Below are 23,106 nucleotides of genomic sequence, written 5' to 3' on the forward strand. Positions count from 1 at the left end.
GGCCTCTCCCTGGGCCATGTATCTCTCCCTGGGATGATGAAGTGCAATGGGTCTAAAGGAGACTTTTACCTCTCCTACCACAATCCTTAAAGCTTTCACTTCTATGGCTTGGCTCTGAGTGACACTGGGGAGACCTCATGGGCAGGAGAATACTTTACCCCACCCCCACACCTGCTCTTCCTGAAGTCCAGCCACAGTGAGCGCAAGAGCGGCAGGAAGGACCCAGGACCCTTGAGTACTGCAACCTCCTCTGACAGCAACTTGTTTTTTCTGCTCCACTTTCCCCACTCCATCATGGCAGCACAAGTCACATATTTAGCCAGGGCCTTGGGAATCTGGCACACGGTCCTACTGAACCTCTGTCCAATCCACTTGAAACTTCTATTCCTGGCACTGTTGACCTCAGGAGGTTCCCGTGTGAGGCCTGGAATCTCACAGAAATCACCGTCCTCATGAGTTTCGGTCTCCCATTAAGCATCTCTAGTCATTTGAGCAGTAAGGTCACTACGGTGTATATACTATTCAGGCTCAGTCTCTGGGATCAGTGAATCCTAGAAGAGATGCTAGCTCTACTAGAAGGCCACAGAAAGCTCAAAGAATTTTCTAAAGGTGCTCAAGAGAGAACTGTAAGACCTGCTACTTAGGAAGGCAATGCCCTCGATTCAGGACTCTACCAGCTCTGAGAAGGAAAAGGTTCGAGACTGTAGGAATGATGCTGCAGCTGTCTCACTCTTTGCTGCACACTATCCTGAGGACGCCCTGCTGCCCCTGCTTCCCCCACCCCCATCCCACAGGGGCACTCACGCTGCAGGCAGTCGGCATTGAGCAAGTCCTGGCACTTCTCATGGCACTTGACTCCACACTCGCTGCAGCGCATGCCCTGCCGGGCAATGCCCCAGAGCAGGCCTTCACACTCGTAGCAGTAGGTTGGGGTACTGGCCGACCAGACTTCAAAGTTGTGGGGTGTGGTGCAGGAGATGGGGTAGATTAAGGCCTGTAGGGTTTTCTTATACACATGGGATTTCTGAAAAACACATACCCCATTGCCCATCTGAGACTTCAAGATTCTGCTGGGAGATGCCTGAACTGAAACCCTGTGGGACAATCAGAACCCTAATTTCTCCTCTGGTAGTAGAGAAGATGCTCTAGCCTGGTCCAAAACATCATAGCTCAGCCTTGCAAAAAGAATTCCCCAATACAGTGTGCTCCTGGTGGTCATGGTTGGCTTGACCCTGGGTCTGAGCCTGTCCCAGCATTTGCACATTCTAGGAAACAGGGAGTAAGAGGCCCACCATAAAATCCCAAGTTCAATGGTCACATCTTTCAACTTGAGACTTGGGTTTACTCTCTGGTCTGGACTACTGCCTCTCCTAGTGTGGGGAGAAAAATGAGACATGAGGCTAGTTATCTGTCTCATCAATGTGTGTGCCCAGTACTCTTGAATTCCCAGGCAGAATTCCCAGGCTATAGAGATGGTCACCAATCCTGAGGTCAGTGGACTCATGAAAGCCCTTGGGTCACTTACCAGCTCTTCATCCTTGAGAGAGGTACGTGTAGCCATTGCAGAAGTAATCCCTGCCTTCCGGGACTGGACCAGCGACTGTGAGACAAGATCTGCTATCAGCCCAGCTACACCCAGGGTTTGGCAAAGTCCTGGAGAGGGAGCCTCAGTGACCAAAGCCATTTGGCTGTAACTCATTACTTTCTGCTTTTACTGTCACTCACAGGGAATGCCCCTGGCAAAAACCCATGGCCCTCAGGGGACTGTTCTACTAGTGTCAGGACAGCACTTCCTTTAGGGTATCCAGCACCCAAAGAGCTTCCCTTTCCCTCACTATTCTTGGGTGTCCTACCCCACAGAAATTCCTTATCTATAAAAAGACAAAGAAAAATTAAAAGTTTAGAAATTAGGGTAGGAAACAGGTAACTAAGAATAAGAGAGACACAGCTCTGTCAGTGTCACATTCAAGAACCATCACAGAGAACAGTGGTTCCATGCTGACCTCTATCCCTTGACACCTCCCAAGTCCACACAATTCCCAGGGGCTGTAGAAGCCAGCAGGGCACATGGCAGGTGGAAGGGGCAATGGATTCTCAGTTAACTTGAGCAACGTAGGGAGTCAAGTCTGAGAGCTGAGTCTGCCCTGCTAGCCACGCTCTCGTGTAGAGGGGTCTCACATACCTGCCAATGCCAAGCTTTAGGGGCAAGTCCCTGGAGAGGCACATGGTTTCCCTAAGATAGTACACACTGGACACAGAGAAGTCATATCATCTTAAGCAGCTGGGAGAGAGGGAACTGAAGTGATTTGGGATGTGGACTCTCGGGATGGGAAGGGGCTCTGGAGACACTCACCATAGCCTGCGCAGAGGAAAGCAGAGAAAGGAACAACACGATGTTAAAGGCCCCTAAGGGCATGAAAACTTACAGAGACAGAAAAGTTCTTCCCTAGACTCCAAAGTAGGGAACATGTCCCAACCCCCTCTGCTTCTGCCCATCCAAAACTGTCTTCAACCCAGGCAGCTGGCTGGGCCCCAGTGCCCAGAGCTCCTAATCTAAGGAGGTTACGCCATAAAGTGAAAGACAGGAAAAGGTAAAAGACAGATTAAGGAAACAAAAAAATTAACCAGACACTTGCTGATGGTAAGGAGAGAACATAGGATGAGAAAAAAAAGAAGGAAGAAAAAGAAGAAAAAGAAAATGGGTGATAATAAAGGAAGGAAAGAAAAAAACAGATGACACTGGAATTTATCTTCAGCTAGATGAAGAGCTAGTAGAAGAGGTTATTGGAAAGGAGGAAAAAGAGACAGAAGATACACAGATAGTAGGAATTAACGAGGAAAGGAAAACAGAAGATGAAGAGAAAATGGCACATGATACTTCCATTCAGCCAACTAATGAAGGAGAAGCAGGTGGGAAAAACATAGCAGAGGTTGGGGGAGAAGAAGAAAAAGGAGCGACTAGGAAAACCAGAATGGGAAAAAATAGAATAGGAGCAGACGACGGCTGTAAGTAAAAGGGTTGAGTCTTACTGAACCCATATACCTTCTACATCTGATCTTAGAGCTCTGAGACTCTGGGAGAGCATGGATCCCACTCTATACCCTGCCCCTCCCCAAGGCCACAGAGAATTCCTTGAGCTGATGCTGCGAGTCCCTGAATGGGAGCTTCTGGTCATGCTGGAGCTCCCGAGGCCAGCTTTCATTTCCAAGCCTGTTTCAATTCAATTTCACGAATTTTTATAATTGCTTTTCAGTGCCAGCCACTAAGTTAAAGAGATAGTTAAAAATAGGGATGGGAAACCTTTTTTCTGCCAAGGGCCATTTGGATATTTATAACATCACTCGTGGCCTACACAAAATCATTAACTTAAAAATTACTCTGCTATAGAGTTACTGAATTTTGAGTCCCGCCTGCAGTTGCCTTGGCAGGGCCAGACCAAATGATCACAGGGGCCTTATGCAGTCCATGGGCCAGACATTCCCCTCCCTGATAGAAAGTCTGTTTTGGGAGGAGACTTGCCCTTGACTTCCAAGAAGGGGACAAGGTCCAGTAATGCTCATCTCACAACAAGCTCAATGATCTAGGTCAAAGGTTAGAGGCATTTTCCATTCCAGGTCACCAAAGAACACTTTAGAGATAACTAGAGGAGCTACATGCCTGGAAGAAGACACTAGAACCCAGCTCTGAGGGACGAAACCACAAATGTTCTACATAGGAACTTGATCTAATGAAGAACACAGAGCTCTGACTAGGGAGTGAGGTAGAATAAGGTCTCACTGAAGCCATCACCATGCTACAGTAAGGCTTCAGAATGATCATCAGACCAGGGCGGGTCACTATAGGGACCACCTTCACTTTTGACAGCTTGCTAAGGCCCACCGTGGGGATACCCTAAGGCTAATGCCTCAGCCTACACACGAGCCTTCACTCACCAGATCACTGACAAGTGGCAGTGGCTTCTTTCTGCGTAGATCTGGCATGCTGTCAATGCCATAGAGCCCTCCAGCCGGCCTGAGGAGAGAAGAAAATATCAGACCCTTCAGCCATGCCTTGAGTCATTGACACATTCAGTGTTCCATTCTCCCAGCTTTCTTTCTCCCCAGAGGAGATGAATTGACTTCAACCATGTGCCTCTGAGGAGGGGAAGGAAGGCAGAAAATAAAGGAAATAAAGTCATGGGATAGTAAGCAATGGAATCTACTCTCAAGATGCTTCTTAGAGTCTCCTAAGGTTTTATGCCAAGGACTGAGAGCTCTTTCGTCCCACAGAGACAGTATGCGGCCCTTCTCTTTATCTGAAGGTGCTTGTGCTCTGTAAGTCACGGTGGGAATTGTTGGTCAAAGGGGCTCTTCCCCATACTCGGGCCAGGACTATACTTGCCATTGGTAAGTTTTGCCTGGCCTGTGTGAAGACAGAGTCCACAGGAATGGCTCTACAGGAAGAGCCTGCTGCCTAAATGAGCAAGACTGCCAAACAATGACATGTAGAAAGAAGCCTTCTCCATCCAACAGTAAGAGAGCCACCAATTCTGGCCAAATCTCCTGAGGAAAAAGGGTCTCCATGGAGAGGAGAGTTCCTGCAATCAAGTGGAAGCAGGGGAAGTGGAAGGGGAGACTTCCAAAAGAACAGTGGAGGCTGTGGGGGAATCCTTTAGGAAAGAAATAACAAAAGAATACAAAGAGGCTGGTCCAGCTCTATGGACACATCAACAGGAACCAGGGGAAAAATCGCAGATTGAGCAACTGGAGATTCTAAAATGTTATACATTTTTCTATACTTATTAATTTTGTTGTTCTTTGTCTGATTGTCCACAATGATCTGCAATAAAACAGAGGATGTCCAAAAAAGAACATCGGTCTTCCATGTAGATGAGTTGCATTTTAGCTCCAATTCTACTAACTCACTACATGTCCTTAGTCAAAATTTCTTCCTCTTTGGGGCTTAATGCCACTGATATAATGTGAGGTGGATAGACTACAAAATCTCTCTGGCCTTTTGGATGATAAACTCCTGAGCCTTTTAAAAAGAACTCATGTACTTGGTTTTAATGATAGTAATGTGGTAGGCAGAGTAGCTGGGGCTGTACACCACAGCTGGTCTAGAGAGAACTCTGGAAGAGTAAATAGGTTCTTACAACTATATGGCAAAGAATGGAACCATAAATTGGTTCAAGGCCAGGAGATGGAAAAGGCAACTGGTCATTCCAATTTCCATTAAACTGGCTCTCTGAGCAGAGGACGCTTTATTTTTAATGAGACTACCAAGCCTAAGGAAGTTGTGTACTTGTGACAACTCCCAAGGCCTAAGCGGACAGAAAGGACAGAAGTTAGCAGTGAATTATTCAGAAACTTCTGCGTGGCTCCATTTAAAAATAGCTCTGATATGTCATGGGCATGTATATGTTTTATAATTATTAGAGGAAAAAAAACTAAAGCTCACTGAAGACGAAACCAGTGCCACAAATTTGTAGTTAATTCTAAAAACTACACTATGCATCTCTTAAAACAATGTTATTTGCAACATAAATGATCATTTCTAAAAGAAAGCACCTTAACTCTTTTTCTCTCTCAAGAACAGGCAATAGGGGCTGTGGCACAGTAGGTTAATCCTCTGCCTGTGGCGCTGGCAACCCATATGGGCGCCAGTTCTAGTCCAGGCTGCTTCTCTTCCAATCCGGCTCTCTCCTGTGGCCTGGGAAAGCAGTAGAAGATGGCCTAAGTGCTTGGGCTCCTGCACCCATGCAGAAGACCAGGAAACAGCGCCTGGCTCCTGGCTTCAGATCAGCGCAGCCCTGGCCGTTGCGGCCATTTTGGGAGTGAACCAACAGATAGAAGACCTTCCTCTCTGTTTCTCCCTCGGTCTGTAACTCTACCTCTCAAAAAAATAAAAATGAAAAAAGAACAGGCAATAGTTGAACAGCTTACACCGACTCTCGGTACAATCACATGGGTCTGAAACTCCAAGACAAAAGCGCAGACAGAACATGCAGAACTCGGAGAGCGATGCCACCTGCATCTTGAGGAAGCGTAGAAAGGTGACTCACAACACCTGGAACAGAACCAGCTCCACCACCAATGGAATGGAAAGAAAATATTTCCAAATGTAGATAACTTTTCTAATTTCCTCATTCTTCTACCTAATGACCACGTTACCAATATGATACAATGGATCAGAAATTAGAAAAGAGGATGGAGGAGCCTTAGCGCTCCCTCTCCTGCTCCATAGGAACTACTCTGTCCACAGAGTTCTCCCCTCTGCCCAGAGAACCAACCACCTGACAATGGAACCTCCCCCTTCTCTAGGATCCAGCGTATGGAGCTATTTCCACCACTTTCCAGGGGGAAAACTAAAATCAGTGAGAGAAGTTGGAGAAAACCCATGGGAATCTTGCAAGGAATCACTTACCCTTCTGGGAGCCACTGAGGCACAGAGGGGTCACCATCATCTGGAATCTTTAAGAAGAGATAGAAAAAAGTTAGATCACGGGAACGATGGGATTCTGTCTGGCGGCTGGGCAGTACGTAGTAAAGGAGGAAGCCCAGAGCAGTGTACATCACATTCACTGTATGGTGACATAGCCAGCTGGAAGTCTAAGCCAATGCCCTGATCAGCCACAGCAACAACCGGGCTGCTGAGATGAGCTGTATTTGTCTCCCTTCTGCCCAGTGAGGAGAAAGGACAGAAGGTCAAGCTCATAGAGGTCCCAGTGTGAAGGGTCACTGGCAGTGTGACAGCTGTCAAAACTCATACTCCCCTCATATGAGCCACTGGTACAGAGAGCAATAAGCCAAGCCAAGAGAAGGGACTCCTTAGGTTTTGAGACTTCGCTAAAGCGAAACAACTTCAGACAGAGTCTGGTCTTCTGGCAATATGCCTAAACTCTCCAGGCAGCCTGGGAGCCAGACCTGATGGTTCTGGATTCCCACCTCATCTTGTGGTTTGACTTAGCTTGGGCTCCCCGAGCCTCTGACTTATCAATACTGAGTACACATGTATGGGCATGCTGATGCTGAGTCCACTCTCTACATTTGATAAATTATATTAGAGTCCAGGGCAGATTAGACTTCTGGATTATAATTCTGGTGAATTGTACAGGCTCTAGATTAAAAGTTGAAAATTGAGGCACCAAATAATTCAAGGAAGAAACAGTTAAAAAATGCTTCTTAAAGGCTTAGAAATGAACAAAACAAACACAAACTAAAACCAAACCATAAACCAAAAAGCAAACTCTTCAAGCCACATGCAGGCAAGAGAGTTCCAAAGCTGCCAGAGCTCTCCAGGGAACTGGTGAATGGTAACATGTTTTCCAAGCACAAGACATCCCAGCTAATGGCTCTGGAGCTTCCTGTTCCTCCTTGTTTCCCTCCAATCACAACAACTTCCTGGCCTCCTGTCTTGGGAGAGGTTGTAGACAAGCTATAGGTGGGAGAAGTTATAGATAGAATTGGGCAAGATGGAATAGAGTGAGGGGAGCTAGGACAGGGCTAAAGGGTGACAGAAAAATAGGCAAAGATTACTCTGAAACAACAACAAAGTCAGATGACCTTAGAATTTTAAGACCCTTCTTCAAGGTTGTCTATGTTGTAAATCAAGCCTTATCTGCCTACTGCCCGCAGCCCCTATTCCAATTCATCTGCCTTCTACCCTGGTTTTGTGGGTGGGATAATATTGGTAACAGGAAGGCCAGGCCCAAAAGGCAGCTAGAAGTTGCTGAGGCAAAAGTCTATGGGTACAAAAGAAACAATAGTAGGTGAGAAATAACGAAAAAAACTGCAAGTCTCCAGAGGTTGCTTGTGAGCAGGGAAGGGAGTGGGCACAGGGGAGAGTCCATCCCGAGTCCCTCTATCCGATCAACCAGAGCTTATCTTCCTTTTGGAAACTGCCATTGAACCGAGCAGATTCTTATTTCCTGTCCAGAATTAGATATTTGCTAGAAGCCGCCACCGGACTTCAGGAAGCAAAGTCACAAAAAATTCTTTGGGAGCCAGGCTCAGATCATGCACATTTCCTGTGCTCAGAGGGGACACCAGGGCTGCGAAAGCACAGCGCATGCACACACAGCACATCAAGAGAGGGCAGCGGAGTGGGAGGAGGTCTAGATAAAGCACCCACAGCAGGAATATTCATAGACACAGTTGTGCCTAAGGGAAACAAGGTGAGCACAGACCCTGGGCCTGTGGTTTCAGTACAGGTACACAGACTCATTTGGGCAAGGTTCACAGTGTTCACTAGAGCCTGAGTCACAGGCAAAACAAACTCACTGAACTCAAGAGCCAGTATGTACAGGCAGAGAGAACTGGTATACTGTGCATTTGTATGGGCTGGGAGAACCACACAACAGCTCAAGGGAAGCCTGTGCTCACAGAGAGGCCAGGGAGCCTGTTCAAAAGCACAAAGCACATTCACACTTAGGGCCTCGGGCAAGAGGCACAAAATGCCTGTGGCAACTCCTGCTCTCAAACACAAAGTACGCTTGCATGCTGGGCTCAGCTAGGGTTTACAGCATATGTCAGAGTTTGCAGCAACAGGTCAAAAATGGACACTCCACTGCACAGAATAGGAGAAGAGAAAAGCAATCAGTATCTGGGGGAGCCACGTGGAACAAAAGTGGAAGCGCATACATGCTACGCTGAATGTGCTGGCACACGCATTCCCACGCTGTGCTCCAGGAACGTCTTCAGGAGCACACACAAGCATGGAACATGCACACAGCTGCTTTCCAGAACAACTGACTATCTGCATGAGCCAAAGCTCAGAGGCACAGACCATGCACACATACACACACGTATACACTCAGAGTGCTTAGAAGGAGGAGTGGAGAGCAGACAACACGAAGGGCCCAAAGGGCCAGAGGCACAACCTGAAGGGCTCCTCGCTTTCCTTCTGCAAGGAGAGAAAGAGCAGAAAAGAAGGGCAGAAAGGTTAGTAGATTCAGTCCTGCAGCAGGGAAGGAACCCAAAGGGAATGCTGGCTAAACCCCCATGGAGAGGGCAAGGTTCTCTGGACACCTAGGCAGTCACAGGATAAAGTCTGCCTGGGGCTTCGGGTCATGCTTTCCCCTTTTCAAAATGGCCTGCATACAGGGTCAGGGCTGTCAGGCCCACAGCACCAGCTTTGCTAGCAAGGACTAGGCCAACTGGCTGAACACAGCAACTTCCTTCCACAGAAGCCACATCAGTTTACTGAGGATCTAGGACTAAGATCTAAAATCCCAAGACCTAGTGGCTGAACCCTTTCCATTTTGCAAGAAGATTTGGCCATGCATTTGCCCTGTGAGCCCTAGCCTGTTTTCCCAGTCCCTAAACTGATTTAGGCCAGGTATGGGCCTGGAGTTAAAGCCAGGACCAGAATGCTGAATGGTTACAGACCTTGGGGCATCAACTGGCTGCTGCCTTAACAGTCACAGTTATCTGGATGCTAAAACCATTGATGCAATCCCAAACTTGATTATTAAACCCACAACAAGACTCCAAACTGACACTTCCAGAAGTACCCAAGCAAGCAACAACGTAAGAATACGGATTATCACTCCTTTCCCGGTTGTCAGAGACTGCACTGCCTTTTGTAGCACATGGATAGGCCCACAGGCACATCTCTCTGCACCTGCTTACTCTCCTCCACTTCCTTTCCCCACACTTTTTAAGACTACAAGTAGAAGGGAGAATCCAAGGAACTAATTCACAAGTTCCCAACTTTCCAGGCTGTTTCTTATGACCCAATGGATCACCTATTCTGACAAAAGAATGACTTGAGGACTAGGAATCCTCCTGCTGCTCCAGGTGGGTGGCAGAAATGAGAAAGACACTTCTGAAACGAGGACATAGCTCATCTACATCCTGTCTCCACCAGAACACTCTGTTCCCTTTGAATAAGAAAATTAGGCAAGGAACACATTAACTGACCCTGTGACTCAAACTGGAAATGTCTGTCTCCTCCTCCTCCACTATTTTAAATACGTCTACACATCTTGTCAAAGTTATTTTGATCATGTCCTTTTGTTCTCCCTAGATTTTCCCATAATGCCTAAAGAACAAAACTCTTACAGCCAACAAAGGCCATCAAAGCTGTCGGTGATCTGACCCCAATCTCAGATTTCTCCTCTCCCATTCTCCTTTTCTGAGCCCATATACAATTCCTACAGTCTAAATGCCTTGTTTCTCAAAGAGGTTACATACTCAAAATTCCACAGATTTACTTACTCATTCTTTCCGTCAGCCTGAAATAGAAACTCACACCTCCTTCCCAAAGGGTAAAATCCCATTCCTCCTCTGAAGCACAGCTCTGGGAAGCTTTCCCTGATGCCTATCCAAGCAAGAGTTAAGCCCTCTTAGTGATTCTAAATTCTGTTCATTTCTGTTAGTGGTATTTCCTACATTATGCCTTGACAAATCCTACCATTGTACAAATAGGAACCACAGCAAACAGATGCAGGTTCTTAATCAACTGGGCCCTAAGCACCAAGAGACTTGATAAGTCTCTTCTATTTCACTGCTAAGCTCCTCCCTCTCCCACTTCTCAAAATAACTACATTTAAACTTCAGGTGCTGCCTGTGATACTGGCATCCCATATGGGAGCCAGTTCGAGTCTCAGCTGCTTCACTTCTGATCCAGCTCCCTGCCAGTGTGCCTGTGAAAGCAGTGAATGATGGTCCAACTTGGGCCCCTGTCATCCACGCGGATGAGCCAGATGGAGCTCCTGGCCCCTGGCTTCAGCCTGGCTCAGCCCTGGCCATTGCAGTTATTTGGGGAGTGAATCAGTGGTTGGAGGATCTCTTTCTTTCTCTCTCCCCCTCCATCTCCCTAGCTCTCTGTAACTCTACTTTTCAAATAAACAAATCTCTAGACTTCAGGTCCCTACTTTGCCCCAACACATTAACAACTGCCTATTGCATATCACTTAGATATACCACATTTACTACAAAGTTAAAATGTCTACCACCCCTAAACTCCTTCTCCTCCCTGTATCTCAGACCCCTTTCAGCCCCAGACACAAGATTTCTTCCTTTTCTACCCTATCTCTGTCCAGTCAATGACCTAGCCCATTATATTCCATATATGCTAAATCTCTAAATATCTCTGGCATCAATTCCTGCCTCTCCATTCCCAACTTTCACTGCCCTTATCCAGAACCTCATGGTCTATTATCTGGACCATAACCAGAGACTCCAAGCTGCCTTTTCTGCCTCTAGACTTGCTCCTCTCCAATTCATTCTCCAAATGTTTAAATCTCAAAATCCTGATCACATGTTGTTTAACTGTATCAATGGTGCCCCATTCCTTATTACAGCACTTCAGGTACTTCAACATCTGTACTTGTCCTACCAGTCTTACTTTTCTCCCACTCCTTTCATGTGCTCAGTATTCAAGGCTGACAAACACTGTCCACCACATCTGAGCCTCAGCATACCTCCCTCACATCTCTCTCATGTCTACTGGGTGGGATCAGACTCATTCTTTAAGATGGTGCTCAAATATTAATGTCTCCAGGAAATTTCTGTATGTCTTCCTCCTAAAGGCAAGTAGGTGCCTCTCCACCATGTGCTCATGATCCCCACCTTTCTATGAAAATATGTTGTCAACACCAGGTTTTACAGTAGTTGTCAGTATAAACATCCCTTTTTATACATCTTGAAAACTGTGAACTTCTTGAGAACCTCTTATATGAGAAAGGATTCTGTGAGTTTTTTAATATTTCTTTAAAAATTTTATTATTTACTTTAAGAAGCAGAAAAGTTCACATCCCAAATGCCCATGATGGCTAGAGCTGGGCCAAACTGAAGCTGGGAGCTGGGAGCTGGGAGTTCAATCCAAGTCTCCCTTGTGGGTGAAAGTAATCCAATTACTTGAGCCATCAGGAAGCATTAGCAGGAAGCTGGAGTTGGGAGCCAGAGCGAGCCATTGCACATGAGCACTCTGACGTGGCAAAAAGGTGTCCCAACCCCTAGGCCAAGTGTCCACCCCAATTCTTTTGGAGAACTTTTTGAGAGCGTGGAATATATAAATTATTTCAACTTTGGAACCTGAGTGCTCAGCACATTTCCCAACATTCAAAGGTGATGAATTCTCAGGACTTAGAAAATAACTTCTCTAAAATAAGTTCTTGATAGTACCACAAAAGACACAGATCTCTCAGTCTATTTCATTTTCCAGATCCAAGGAACTGCTATCCTACCTACCTTCTCAGTTTGTCTCACTCACTAGGACAAACATAATTCTTGTAAAAAAAAAAAAAAATTCTTGTGGCAGCGCTGTGGCGCAGTGGGTTAGTGCCCTGGCCTGAAGCGCTAGCATCCCATATGGGTGCAGGTTTGAGACCCAGCTGTTCCATTTCCGATCCAGCTCTCTACTATGGCCTGGGAAAGCAGTAGAAAATGGCCCAAGTGCTTGGGCCCCTGCACCCATGTGAGAGACCCGGAAGAAGCTCCTAACTTTGGATCGGCGCAGTTCCAGCCATTGTGGCCAACTGGGGAGTTAACCATTGGATAGAAGACCTCTCTCTCTCTGCCTCTCTTCTTTCTGTTTAACTCTGACTTTCAAATAAATAAATACATCTTTAAAATAAACTCTTGTTAAGAATCAAACCTTTTTCCTAAGACTATATTCCACTCACAGTTTTCAGCTTAAATTATAAATGTCTATACAGGGGCCAGCGCTGTGGTGCAGTAGGTTAATCCTCCACCTGGGGCCCCAGCATCTCATATGGGCACTGGGTTCTAGTCCTGGCTGCTCCTCTTCTGATCCAGCTCTCTGCTATGGCCTGGGAAAGCAGTAGAAGATGGCCCAAGTGCTTGGGCCCCTGCATCCACGCAGGAGACCAGGAAACAGCACCTGGTTCCTGGCTTCAGATTGGCACAGCTCCATCCATTGTGGCCATTTTGGGAGTGAACCAATGGAAAGAAGACCTTTCTCTCTGTCTCTCCCTCTCACTGTCTGTAACTCTACCTCTCAAATAAATAAATAAAATCTTTTTTAAAAAATGTCTACACAACAACTGCTCTGCAGGAAAAGGCCTGGTCCCTGAGAAGGCTCTCTCTTCCAGGTGGTCCAATGTATAAGGAAGTGACATACTACCTTACCATCACTGCCCACAATATGCCCAGTAAAACAATCTTAACTCTACTGTGCTCTCAAGTCAAAAAACTTATTTGAGCTTGCATTTCCTTATCTGTAAAAAAGTGGGCAAAAAGAATTACCTCCCAGGGTTACTGTGAGGATTCAACTGTTCCAACAAATACTTGGTAAGAACTTGTAGCTTATGGGAAAATTCTTGGTACTGCTCAGTACTTAGGTGGTACTCTTGGTGCTGGTGATACACCAGCAAATAAAGCAAACTCCCTGATCTTGAGCAACTTTTATTATAGTAGGAGGAGCAGACAAAAAACAACAATGATGAAGAGGATGATAATAGCTAACACTAACTGCACATTCATTATATAACTGACATTTTATTTGACTGAGTTCATTCATTTCTCAAACACGATTATTATTTCTACTTTTTTGTCTATTAAAGTGAAGATCAGAAATGTTAAGAAACTCGTTTATAGTCACAGCAAATAGCAAAGCCAAAATTCAAAACAGGCATTCTGATTCTAGGGTTTGTTCGCCACAAGAAATAAATATACACCATGTGATGGAGCTCTGCTGAAAAACTCAAGTAAGGGGAAAATATAACACCCCAATGACAGTGTGAAGAGTTGCTAGTGAAACTTTACAAAAGGCTGTCAGAGTCTCACTGATAAGATGACATCTAAACAGAAACCTGAAGAAAGTGAGTAAAGAAAACATTGAGAGTTCTAGGAAAAAGTATTTCAGGCAGAACATACAAGTGTAAAACCTGAGGTGAGGGCATAATTGGTGTGAAGGAGCAGCAAGTTTGCAAAAAGCACCACTTCAAATGCGGTTCAACAGTCCTTATAAGAGTTCTGGTTTTCATTCAGAGTGATATTAATAAACTCACTAGAAGGTTTTGAGCAGAGAAGGGGTATGATCTGAGTCATGCTTTGTAAGGATTGCCCTGACTGCTGGCGAGAATAGACTGTAGAGGAGCCATGGCAGAAGCAGCAAGACCAGTTAGATGACTGCAGAACAGCAAAGAAAGCGGATTTCTCAAACGCTCTGTTGTGGTAGCAGCTGCTGGGACAGGAAGCAGCTCACCAGGACACAGTGACTGTTGTAGTGGAGTCTACAAAAGGAGTGTGCTACTGAGAGGCTGACCTGTGTGCTTACCCTGCTCTCAGAGCAGGAGTCAGGCCTGGACCCAGCACTGAAGAACCATGAAGGGAAGCGGCCTCTGCCCACCCTCTAATGCAGCCCTGCAGCCCTTGGGCCATCCCGCCTGGTTCTCTTCCCTGCTGCTCTGTATCATCACTGCTGCTGCCATCCCCTGCTTACCGCGGGTACCACAAGGTCCTGCACCGTCTAGCACTCCTCCAACCAGGGTTTAAGGAGTTTGTAAGGAAGTACTGCTGTGATATTTGTAGTTTCTACTGCCATAGCTGAAACAGCTTCTAAAGGTCTGGGAGTTAGTGGTGGGGAGGTGACAGGCTGCAACATCAAGGAGGGAGACATCCCTTACAGCAGAGGAATTACGGAAAGCTTCCTAGAAGAACTGATGCTTGGGCTGTGTGTTGAAGAATGAATAGATTTTGCTGGGGTGAAATGGTGAACACAGCACCTTAGGTTAGAACTGAGCAAGCACAAATGAATACGGTAAGAACAGAAAGATTAAAGCAAATTTCTAAGACATAAATTTCCTTTTAGAGGCATATAATAGGACAATGGGAGAGAAACCTGGAAATGTAAACTGGAGACCAACTGGAGTAACCATGAGTGGCAAGTGAAGAAACTCAGATTTTCTCTTAATAATCTATAAGGGGCAGTGCCAGGGCTATTTGGAAGAATAGTACGATTTACATTTTTGGGTTTTAAAAGGTAACTTTATAAGACTTGGTATTACATTAACATGATTCAAATTCTAAAAATGTATAAGAGGAAATACATAGAAAAATAGTCCCCCTATCCAATTAATATTTTACCTAATTCCTCTCCCCATGGGCAACCATATATAGTCATGGGCCTCATAACGACGTTTCGGTCAACAGCACACTTTGTATACAACTGTATATACCACACAGCCTAGATGCGTAGTAGGCCACACCATCTAGGTTTGGGTAAGTAAATACACTATACAATGTTTGAAAAATGATGAAATCGCCCAATAATGCATTTCCCAGAACACAGTCCCACCATTAAGCGACGATGGCTGTCTCAGATTCCTATGTATCTTTCCTTAGATAGCCTGCATGTCCTGCAAGCAGACACTCTGGGTGTACTCTTCTCCTCCCCTCTTTATACAAATCAAAGCATCTTATGCAAACTGTTATGCCTGTTTGCTTTTTCACATGTCAATATATTTTAGGTATATTTCCATTTTAGTACAGAGCTACTTTATTCTCTTTATAGCTACATGGTGCTGTATTCCATTGTTTGGATGTACCAATAATTGACTATTAAAAACCATGTTTCAAAAATAGCCTCATACATATGTCACTTCCCCATGTGAAAATGTATCTGCAGTAAACATTCCTGGGTGTGGTGCTGAGAGCTCAAAGGGCATACATATGAGTAACTGATACATTTTATCAATTGGTTTCCTTAGAGGTTATATCAATTTACATTCTCATCCTACCAGCAATGTATGAATGTCTGTTCCCTCACACCTTTGCCAACACAATATGCTTCAAGATTTTAATTTTGCCTTAGGAAGATTAATCAGGTTATATGCATAAGAGGACAACCCCATTTACATTTAAAACTGGATGAATACAGCATATGCTCTTTGGATAAATTTAATTTTGTTTGGGAGACGTAATTTTAAAGTTACATATCTCCCTAGTGCCTAGAAAAATGTTCTCTTGTTTTTATTGTCTAAAAACATTCCATTCTCTAGTTCTCAGGTAAGTGGTCCTTTGCTGGAGGAAACATGACCCGTGGAGGCCAGAATCGGACGTTCAGGCAGGGTCAGGATCACGTATAAGCAGCTCCTGGACACTCTTACGTCCAGACCAAGGTTCTACGTCAGCAAGTCCAGGACCAGGCAGATGATACAGGTCAGAGTGGGGAATTTCCACAGCTGCCTCAGGTGGAGAAGCCCCATCAGCTGCTGTGGATATGGCAGTTTCGTCTCGAGAAACCCACAGAGAACCATCTTAAAATGCATGGAACTTTTTCTCAGCCCTTTCCATGCCTGCCAGCAAATGTGCCTCACCCTCACGTCTGCCTTCGCACTCCCACACCTACTTCATACCTAAAAGTCCTGTGGCTATAAACTACTTCTGCCCAGATGTCCCTCCCACTTTCAAAAGGTACTTTCCACAGCTCCCCCCAGTAAATAGGACGCTCCTCTAAGGACAGGAATTTCTTTCCTGTTACTCCAATTCCCACAGGATTAGCTTAAGGTCTGAGCTGGACTAATTTAGGCTGATTCAGGCTGCGGACCTTCCCCATCACCTTGTGAAACTTGTCACCACACCAGGTCTCACGCTGGCCAGAGGGAGGCCAGAGGGAGGCCACAGCCAGCCAGCCAGGACCCCATTAAACAGAGGCAGAATACCTGAGGGCACGTCTTCTACCGAGAGATGATTTGCCTTCTGTACTAGCTCGTGCAAAAGTTTTTTTTGCCTTAGCCTTTTCTCTCTTAGGACATTTTTAAAATTGTTGATGCATTTGTTGAGGTAAATAGTCTCAGTACACACTTGCTCTAGGCTTAATCTGCTTTGCTTGGGGGATTCTGGCCCAGAACAAGTCTCACTTCCCAGACATGGAGCCATAGCAAAACTTGGCAATGAATATGCAAGAAGGGAGTTATTAGAAGCAAGAGAGAAGCTGCTGGGATCCTTAGGAGTTTGGTCTTCCTGTGTGGAGGTGCCCAGCCCACCAGAGACCACACTGAGCAAGCTCTCACTCCCCTGACTTCCAGGGCTCTCCACAGAGCAATCCTGGGCACCCCCTAAACTCACTGTCCCAAGAAGCCGATCACTGTTCTCTGACTGGGAACCACTCTCGTTGCTCTCCAAGTCCTCAGGACTGAGGGACCCACTGTTCTCCAGCTTTTGAAATACTCCCTGCAGAGCTGAACGAAAATGGTGAATTGCTCGTCCCAGTTTGCTTGTGTAAAACTTGATTTCCACATCCTCATCCTCCTGTGAGCCACCCAGAACACAAGAAGCCTTGTCAAAGACATCCGTAAGGATCCGAGCAGCACATTCCTCCTCTTCATTCAGGTCAATGTGAACCATGTCACCAAAAGCCTCAGGCCCCATGACAATTTCCTCCATCATGCTGCTGCAGTTCAGCGCGGCAAACTTTCTGGACTTGTCTGCCATGAGGTCCTCCAGCTGCTTTGAGCTCAGAATATCAAGCCCAGCTTCGCAGCCCAGGAGCCTGTCCTCAGCATTTGTTCTTTCTGTCTTCAGCACCCCAGACAGTGACAGGCAACTACTGGCCTCCACTTTAGTGCTGCAGTCATTTTCTGGTTTTGCTACTTTACATGCTTCAAGTTCTTCGTTGCACTGTTTGAGAAACTGGGATTTCCCAGAATCCTCTTCTTTTAACACTAGGGAAGCTTCCTCAGATTGATGGCAGGTGGACAGAGGAACCGCTTTCTCCCCCAGTTCACCAGAGTTGCCACTGATAATTTGAGATGGTCCCCATCGTCCTTTTCCTTCAGCTCCTGGTTTAGACATATCCCTCTGCTTTGCTAGATTGCTGTTCTTGAGTAGGAAGGAATGGCCTTGCTGCTCAGGGAACTGGTGTTCTCCATGTTGATTCTGAGCTTTCATTTGAGAGGATCCCGTTAGGGATCCTCTGTCCCCTGTTTCCACTTGAAGGACTGGTTTATCCTGGTTTAAAGAACTCCAACTAGGATCCTGAAGCTGTTGTTGCCAAAATGACATAGACTTCTTTTGGGAATTCTTAGGGCCCTGCAGCCAACTTGGTTCTTCTTTGGTGGCAATCCGGACCCCCACATTCTGCAAGAGGATGGACTGCTGCAAGAGGAAATCCTTGTGCTCTAGATGGGCAAGCTTCACAACAGTGGGTCTGGGGGCAGGGGATCTGCCTGCCCTGTAGGCCTCTTGGACAAACCTGTTGCACTGTATGCCATTAAAACAGAGATGCTTGGTTAAGAAGCTATCCACCAGTTCCATGGTATTTTCCCCATCCTGCTCAGGAAGTCCATACAGATACAGAATGGCTTCCTCACTGGGTCTGTCTACACAGGGTTTCTGAGCCTTTTCCCCCTCACACACCTTGGCCAGGGAGCTGTTGCCCCCATGCAAACCTTCTATTTCACTCATTACAGAGTCTACACAGGTAGAGACTTCATCCACTGAGCCCCGGACTTGGCTCAAGTGTTGTCGCAGCTCAGCAATCTCAGTCTGGAGACGGCTGATGCCTTGCAGCTCTCGGATGATGTAGTCTACTACATCCCCCAAAGGCTCTCGCTGTTCATGGCCATAGCCTTGGCAGAGGCCTCTGGACAAAAAGGGCTTGGTTTGGTTCTTCTCTGAGGGCTCTTCATAGCTTGCAGTAATGCTAGCAGGTGAGAGGTCCTGAGAACCAGGCCCTGAAATAGAGGCAGTGGAGCCCAGAGGAAGCTGGCTGTTGGCCTGCTGCCCAAAGCTGCAAAGTTGGGCCAGGTCCCTACCTCGGTCTCCGCCAATGGCTGAGGCTGCTGACCCACAGCAAGGGGGCAGACAGTTGTCCTCCAGGAAGAATCCAGCTGGGCCTGAGGCCTTGTTCTTATTGCCATACGTAGTCTCTGCCTTAGCCTTGTCTGGGGAAACCCTGGAGGAGGGTCCCAAAGTGACCATGATTTCTTCTTCGGACTCTTGCAACAACCGCTTCATTTTCTCCCTTACAGTTTGAGGAATTCTCGGCTTCTTCCTCTTATTCCTGGTCAGGATGCTTAATAGAGATTGCCTTGAAAGGTATAAGCCTGTCCTCTCTTTTCAGCCTATTTCTAGCAATTATTGCTGACTGATGTCTTGAGTTTAACCCACAGTGCTGCCTGGAATGACCTTGTGTGTGGTGTCCAAACCTGGTACATTCCCCTGGATCCTGGCTTGATTCTTATCCTGTAGCTAGTGGAAAAGGAAAATAGTACACTCAGGTCAGAAAGCAGAATTTTAATCCGAATCAGCTGTCTCACAAGGATAAGAATATTACCTTCTAAAACTGTAGGAATCAACACTGAACTGCCTTCCAACCCTGGCCTTAAAGGATAGGCAGTCAGTTCTCCTACTTTGGTATCCCATTGTAATACTGATGATGGAGTCTTTTGTGCTCTGGGTGAGCTACTGGGAGGTAAATGGGGTAAGGCCAGTGAATGATTCCTTATCCGAATCTTCACAAAATTCAGCACTAGGGTGTAGCTCAGGAATAACAAACAGATGCTTAACCACCGAAGCTGAAACTCCACACACAATGAAAGACGAGACATGGACTGTTCCAGTGAAGGCTGAGCTCACACACTGTGTACAGCAGTGCTTGCCCTTCGTTTAGGACGGCAATCTTTCACTTGGGAAGAAGGATCATGGCAAATACTTTAAATTTGGAGAAAAAAGTACTTTTACCTAATTTCACCAGTTCCATGGTATTTTCCCCACACTGGATATAGTATGGGCACAGTCACTACCCATAACTTGGGTGGCATTTAGACTGTGTGGATCTAGAGAGGCAGGCAGGCAAAGGCACACATATGATAGGCACACATATGACCCATAATTGGGGATGGAAGAGCCTGTTGATGCTGTGCTTCACTTATACCTCCCTAAGGATTTTGTGCAGCCTAATCGATACCCAGATTCAGCTTTCCTGGGCCACGGAGGGTCCTTTAGAGTACCACTTTAAGTGACGGCCCAGCACATTATCCACTGCTCCAATAACAGAGGTTGTTCCAACCCTTTGGTTAGCCTGGAGAGAACAATGCATAGCTCATCTAAGTAATTAAAGAAGGCTCCAGGGTGCTCTGTTATTATCCAAGAAAGTGAAAACATACCTACCCCCATACCCTAAGCTATTGGTGACTATACAACAGACATAGAGATCATCATCATCATCATTATATGGAGTCGGCATCCATTCCTTTTTTAACTAAGAACGTGCCAAGTATAGGGAAAGAGCAGAGTGGCGAGGACAGAGGAGGAAGCAGAGACCCAGGAGATACTCTTGGGTTCTGCTAGGTCACCCTGGGAGGGTAAAGACAGGTTGGTGGGAGACGTGCTGTGCTTTCAAGTTATTTTACCAGAGATGGTTTCCCCGTGTTTTATACTTGCTGTAAACTTCTAAGTCTTCTAAACTCTTGCCTCCTTTCATTTTCCTAGGGCTCAAGTTAATCCTAAGAGGGGGAAACGTCTTAAAGAATGCAAGCTGACTGCTGTCACAGCAACTCATTTTCAAGAAAAGCACCATCTACAGCTATAGACTGTGGGCCTAAAATTTAGAAACATTGTACTTGTCTAGACTAGGCATAAAAAAGACAAGTCATAGGACTTGGGATAAAGAAGAAGCTGACTCCTTTAGCTAGAAGTAACTAGGTCAAGAACCAAGAGTCAGAAACTAGTCAACTTCCCACTGCATATCTTCCCCTCTTCTTTCCAGCTCATCTGAGAACTCTACCTATCCTGTGAGGCAGTAGAGACCAATTTATCCATTATTGCTTTACCCACCTCAAATCTCAAGTGACCAGGTCAGTCCTCAGTTTAGCTGTTGTGGGTGTTTTATGTGCACAGTCTGAATTCCTAGGTCTTGTGCTTAGTGGCCAGCTGCCTATGCAAACATTCTATTTTAGGATTAACTGAAATTCTTCCTTATCTCCTTCCACAACTAGAAAATATGTATTTCCTATGACTCTCCTTTCTTTCTCCCCAACTGTGCAGGGACTGGTTGTCTCTGATTTGGTGCTGGCACACAGTGTTAGTCCTGAACAATGTCCCTGGCCCTCCAAGGGATGAGCTACCAACTAGCCTTTTAAGTCTGTCTCAAAGGAGAAAGACTGTTACTAAGCCAAGACAAAAGCTCTGTGTGAAACTACATGAGGTACTAGCAAGCGCTATGGGACCTAGAATCAGGAGACTTAAGTTTGGGACCTGCTTCACTGACGTTCTTGGTTTAAATACAGGTCAAGTATATTGACCTCTCTGTGCTTTTGTTTCCTCATCTAAAAAGTGGGCAAGACAATCCCAGAGATGTTATAAAGGTAAAATGAGAGATTGGTACTTAGCAAACTGTAAAACACTGCAATGCTGTTATTAACCTGACATGGTAAATCCTTCAGTCAACAAAGCAGGAAGACCAATATCGAAGCCATGCAACCAATCATCTAAGTGGTTTCATCTGAGTGAACCATGACTCCACTCACCTGAGACTATTACTATTCCCAGTCCTTCTGATGGTCTGCAGCAGTGCCTGGAATCCCACTAGGCAGATTAACACCCTTTGAGTTCTGTTTTCTTCTATAAGTTTTCTTCTTTCCCCTTAATTTTTATGTATGTATATATGTTGTATTTATAGAAACAAGGAGGGAAGGAGGAAGAGAGAGAGAGGAATATCTTACATCCACTGGTTAACTCCCCAAACGTTTACTCACAACAACCAAGCCAAAGCTGGGAGGCAGGAACCCAGTCTGGGTCTCCCATGTGAGTGCCAGGGAACCAAGTATTTAGGCCATCACCTGCTGCCTCCCAGAGTGTGCATTAGCAGGAGGCTGGATCACTACATCAGAAGCTGAACCCCGATACAGTTTTCTTTTTAAGGTAGAAAAGGAAGCAGCAAAGAATTCAGGTCCCAGCACTTCTCTCAGGCAGCCTAACAACAGGAGGAAGGGGCAAATGGTGATAGAGGCAAGTTTTTTCTTCCTGATGCTGGTGAGACATAGAATTCAAGGCCAGGTATTCAAGGCCAACTACACTTTGGTCCAAATAAGGCAGTTAGCAACAAAGATGAAGCTGACTTTCCTGTTACTGCTTCAAAGCAGGCCAGGCTAACCTGAGTCTACCTGTGTGTGCCCCTCAGATCAACACTCCAGATACACTTGGCCTAACCTCTGGACAGCGTCACCAATGTCTGCTCCCAGACTACCATGACTACCACACTGGCTGGCCAGCCACACAGGAGGCAAATAGGTTCAGAGCTTTTTGCCTGTGGCCTTCTGAAGGTCTGCAGGCAGACATGTTTGCTTCCCTTTGTTCCTGACAAATAGGAAATTTCCAATTAGAGCTACCATAGCAACTTCTCCCAGCCCCAGACAAAGACGCTTGCTTCCATGTTAAACAAATAAAAAGATCCCTCTAAACCTTCTGAGTTGGCAGTCACTGCCCCTGGATGAACTCTGAATTTAAGAATCACCTCCTGGGGATAGTTTCCCTAAAGGCAACAAACATACTCAGCCATCCAGGTCTTTAGGCTTGGAAATAGGGGACAGAGCTCAATGTGGTGCCTAAACGATCAAATAGTCACTTTGCTCAGAGTTCAATAGGCTATCAGAACCCAGAATGGGCAGAAAGGGCAATCCTCAGGGCCAGGAGGCCCAATTCACCACCTTCCCCAGCCTCTTTCTGCTACTACTGTCCACAGGAATGTAATGATGGGGCTAAACTGTGAGGACCATTTGATATCCAAGTCAATTCAAATGAATGAGTGTGCCAGGCACTAAGCTATGTGCTGGAAATGTATGAATAAGACATAGTCCCTCCTCTCTAATATATTAAGGTTTGGAGACAGAAATAGACATATAGACAGTTACAATATAAAGTGATTCGTATTATCACAGAGCTTGTAATAAAAAGTAAGCATTTCATTCCAGGAGTGAAGAATGGGAAGTGAATGAGAGGCTCGTCAAAACCAAGACAGGAAAGGCTACAGAGAAGTAATACGTGAGCTGAGATGAGAGGAGTCCATCCAGCTCCAACCTAGCCCTCCAGAATCCTATAAGGTATCCAGTGCCATCACTCTGCCTTGATTCTGGCCTAGCCACTCTGGTCAACTCTGCAAATTTCATTCTCAGAAATGAACACACCTTTCTGTGCTCTTTTTCTAAGGAATGC

At 45.9% G+C, this 23,106-nt stretch overlaps 1 protein-coding gene across 5 annotated transcripts in view; it reads right to left on the reverse strand.

The window, feature by feature from the left end:
- Window positions 1-23,106, reverse strand: part of UNC13B (unc-13 homolog B) — a 224,691-nt gene that overhangs the window by 28,026 nt on the left and 173,559 nt on the right. For 4 of the 5 annotated variants that reach the window (XM_062208010.1, XM_062208006.1, XM_062208009.1 and 1 more), the window contains 4 exons: window positions 6,407-6,453; window positions 3,934-4,012; window positions 1,526-1,600; window positions 805-1,024 (listed from right to left, as the gene is read on the reverse strand). In XM_062208010.1, coding sequence (XP_062063994.1) covers window positions 805-1,024; window positions 1,526-1,600; window positions 3,934-4,012; window positions 6,407-6,453 — 421 coding nt within the window. Of the gene's footprint in view, window positions 1-804; window positions 1,025-1,525; window positions 1,601-3,933; window positions 4,013-6,406; window positions 6,454-8,861; window positions 8,885-16,613; window positions 18,910-23,106 lie in introns of those variants that run through there. The other variant, XM_062208008.1, reaches the window with a different exon arrangement.

This window comes from Lepus europaeus, chromosome 12 (assembly GCF_033115175.1).
Source record: "Lepus europaeus isolate LE1 chromosome 12, mLepTim1.pri, whole genome shotgun sequence".
NCBI classification, from domain to species: Eukaryota; Metazoa; Chordata; class Mammalia; order Lagomorpha; family Leporidae; genus Lepus; species Lepus europaeus.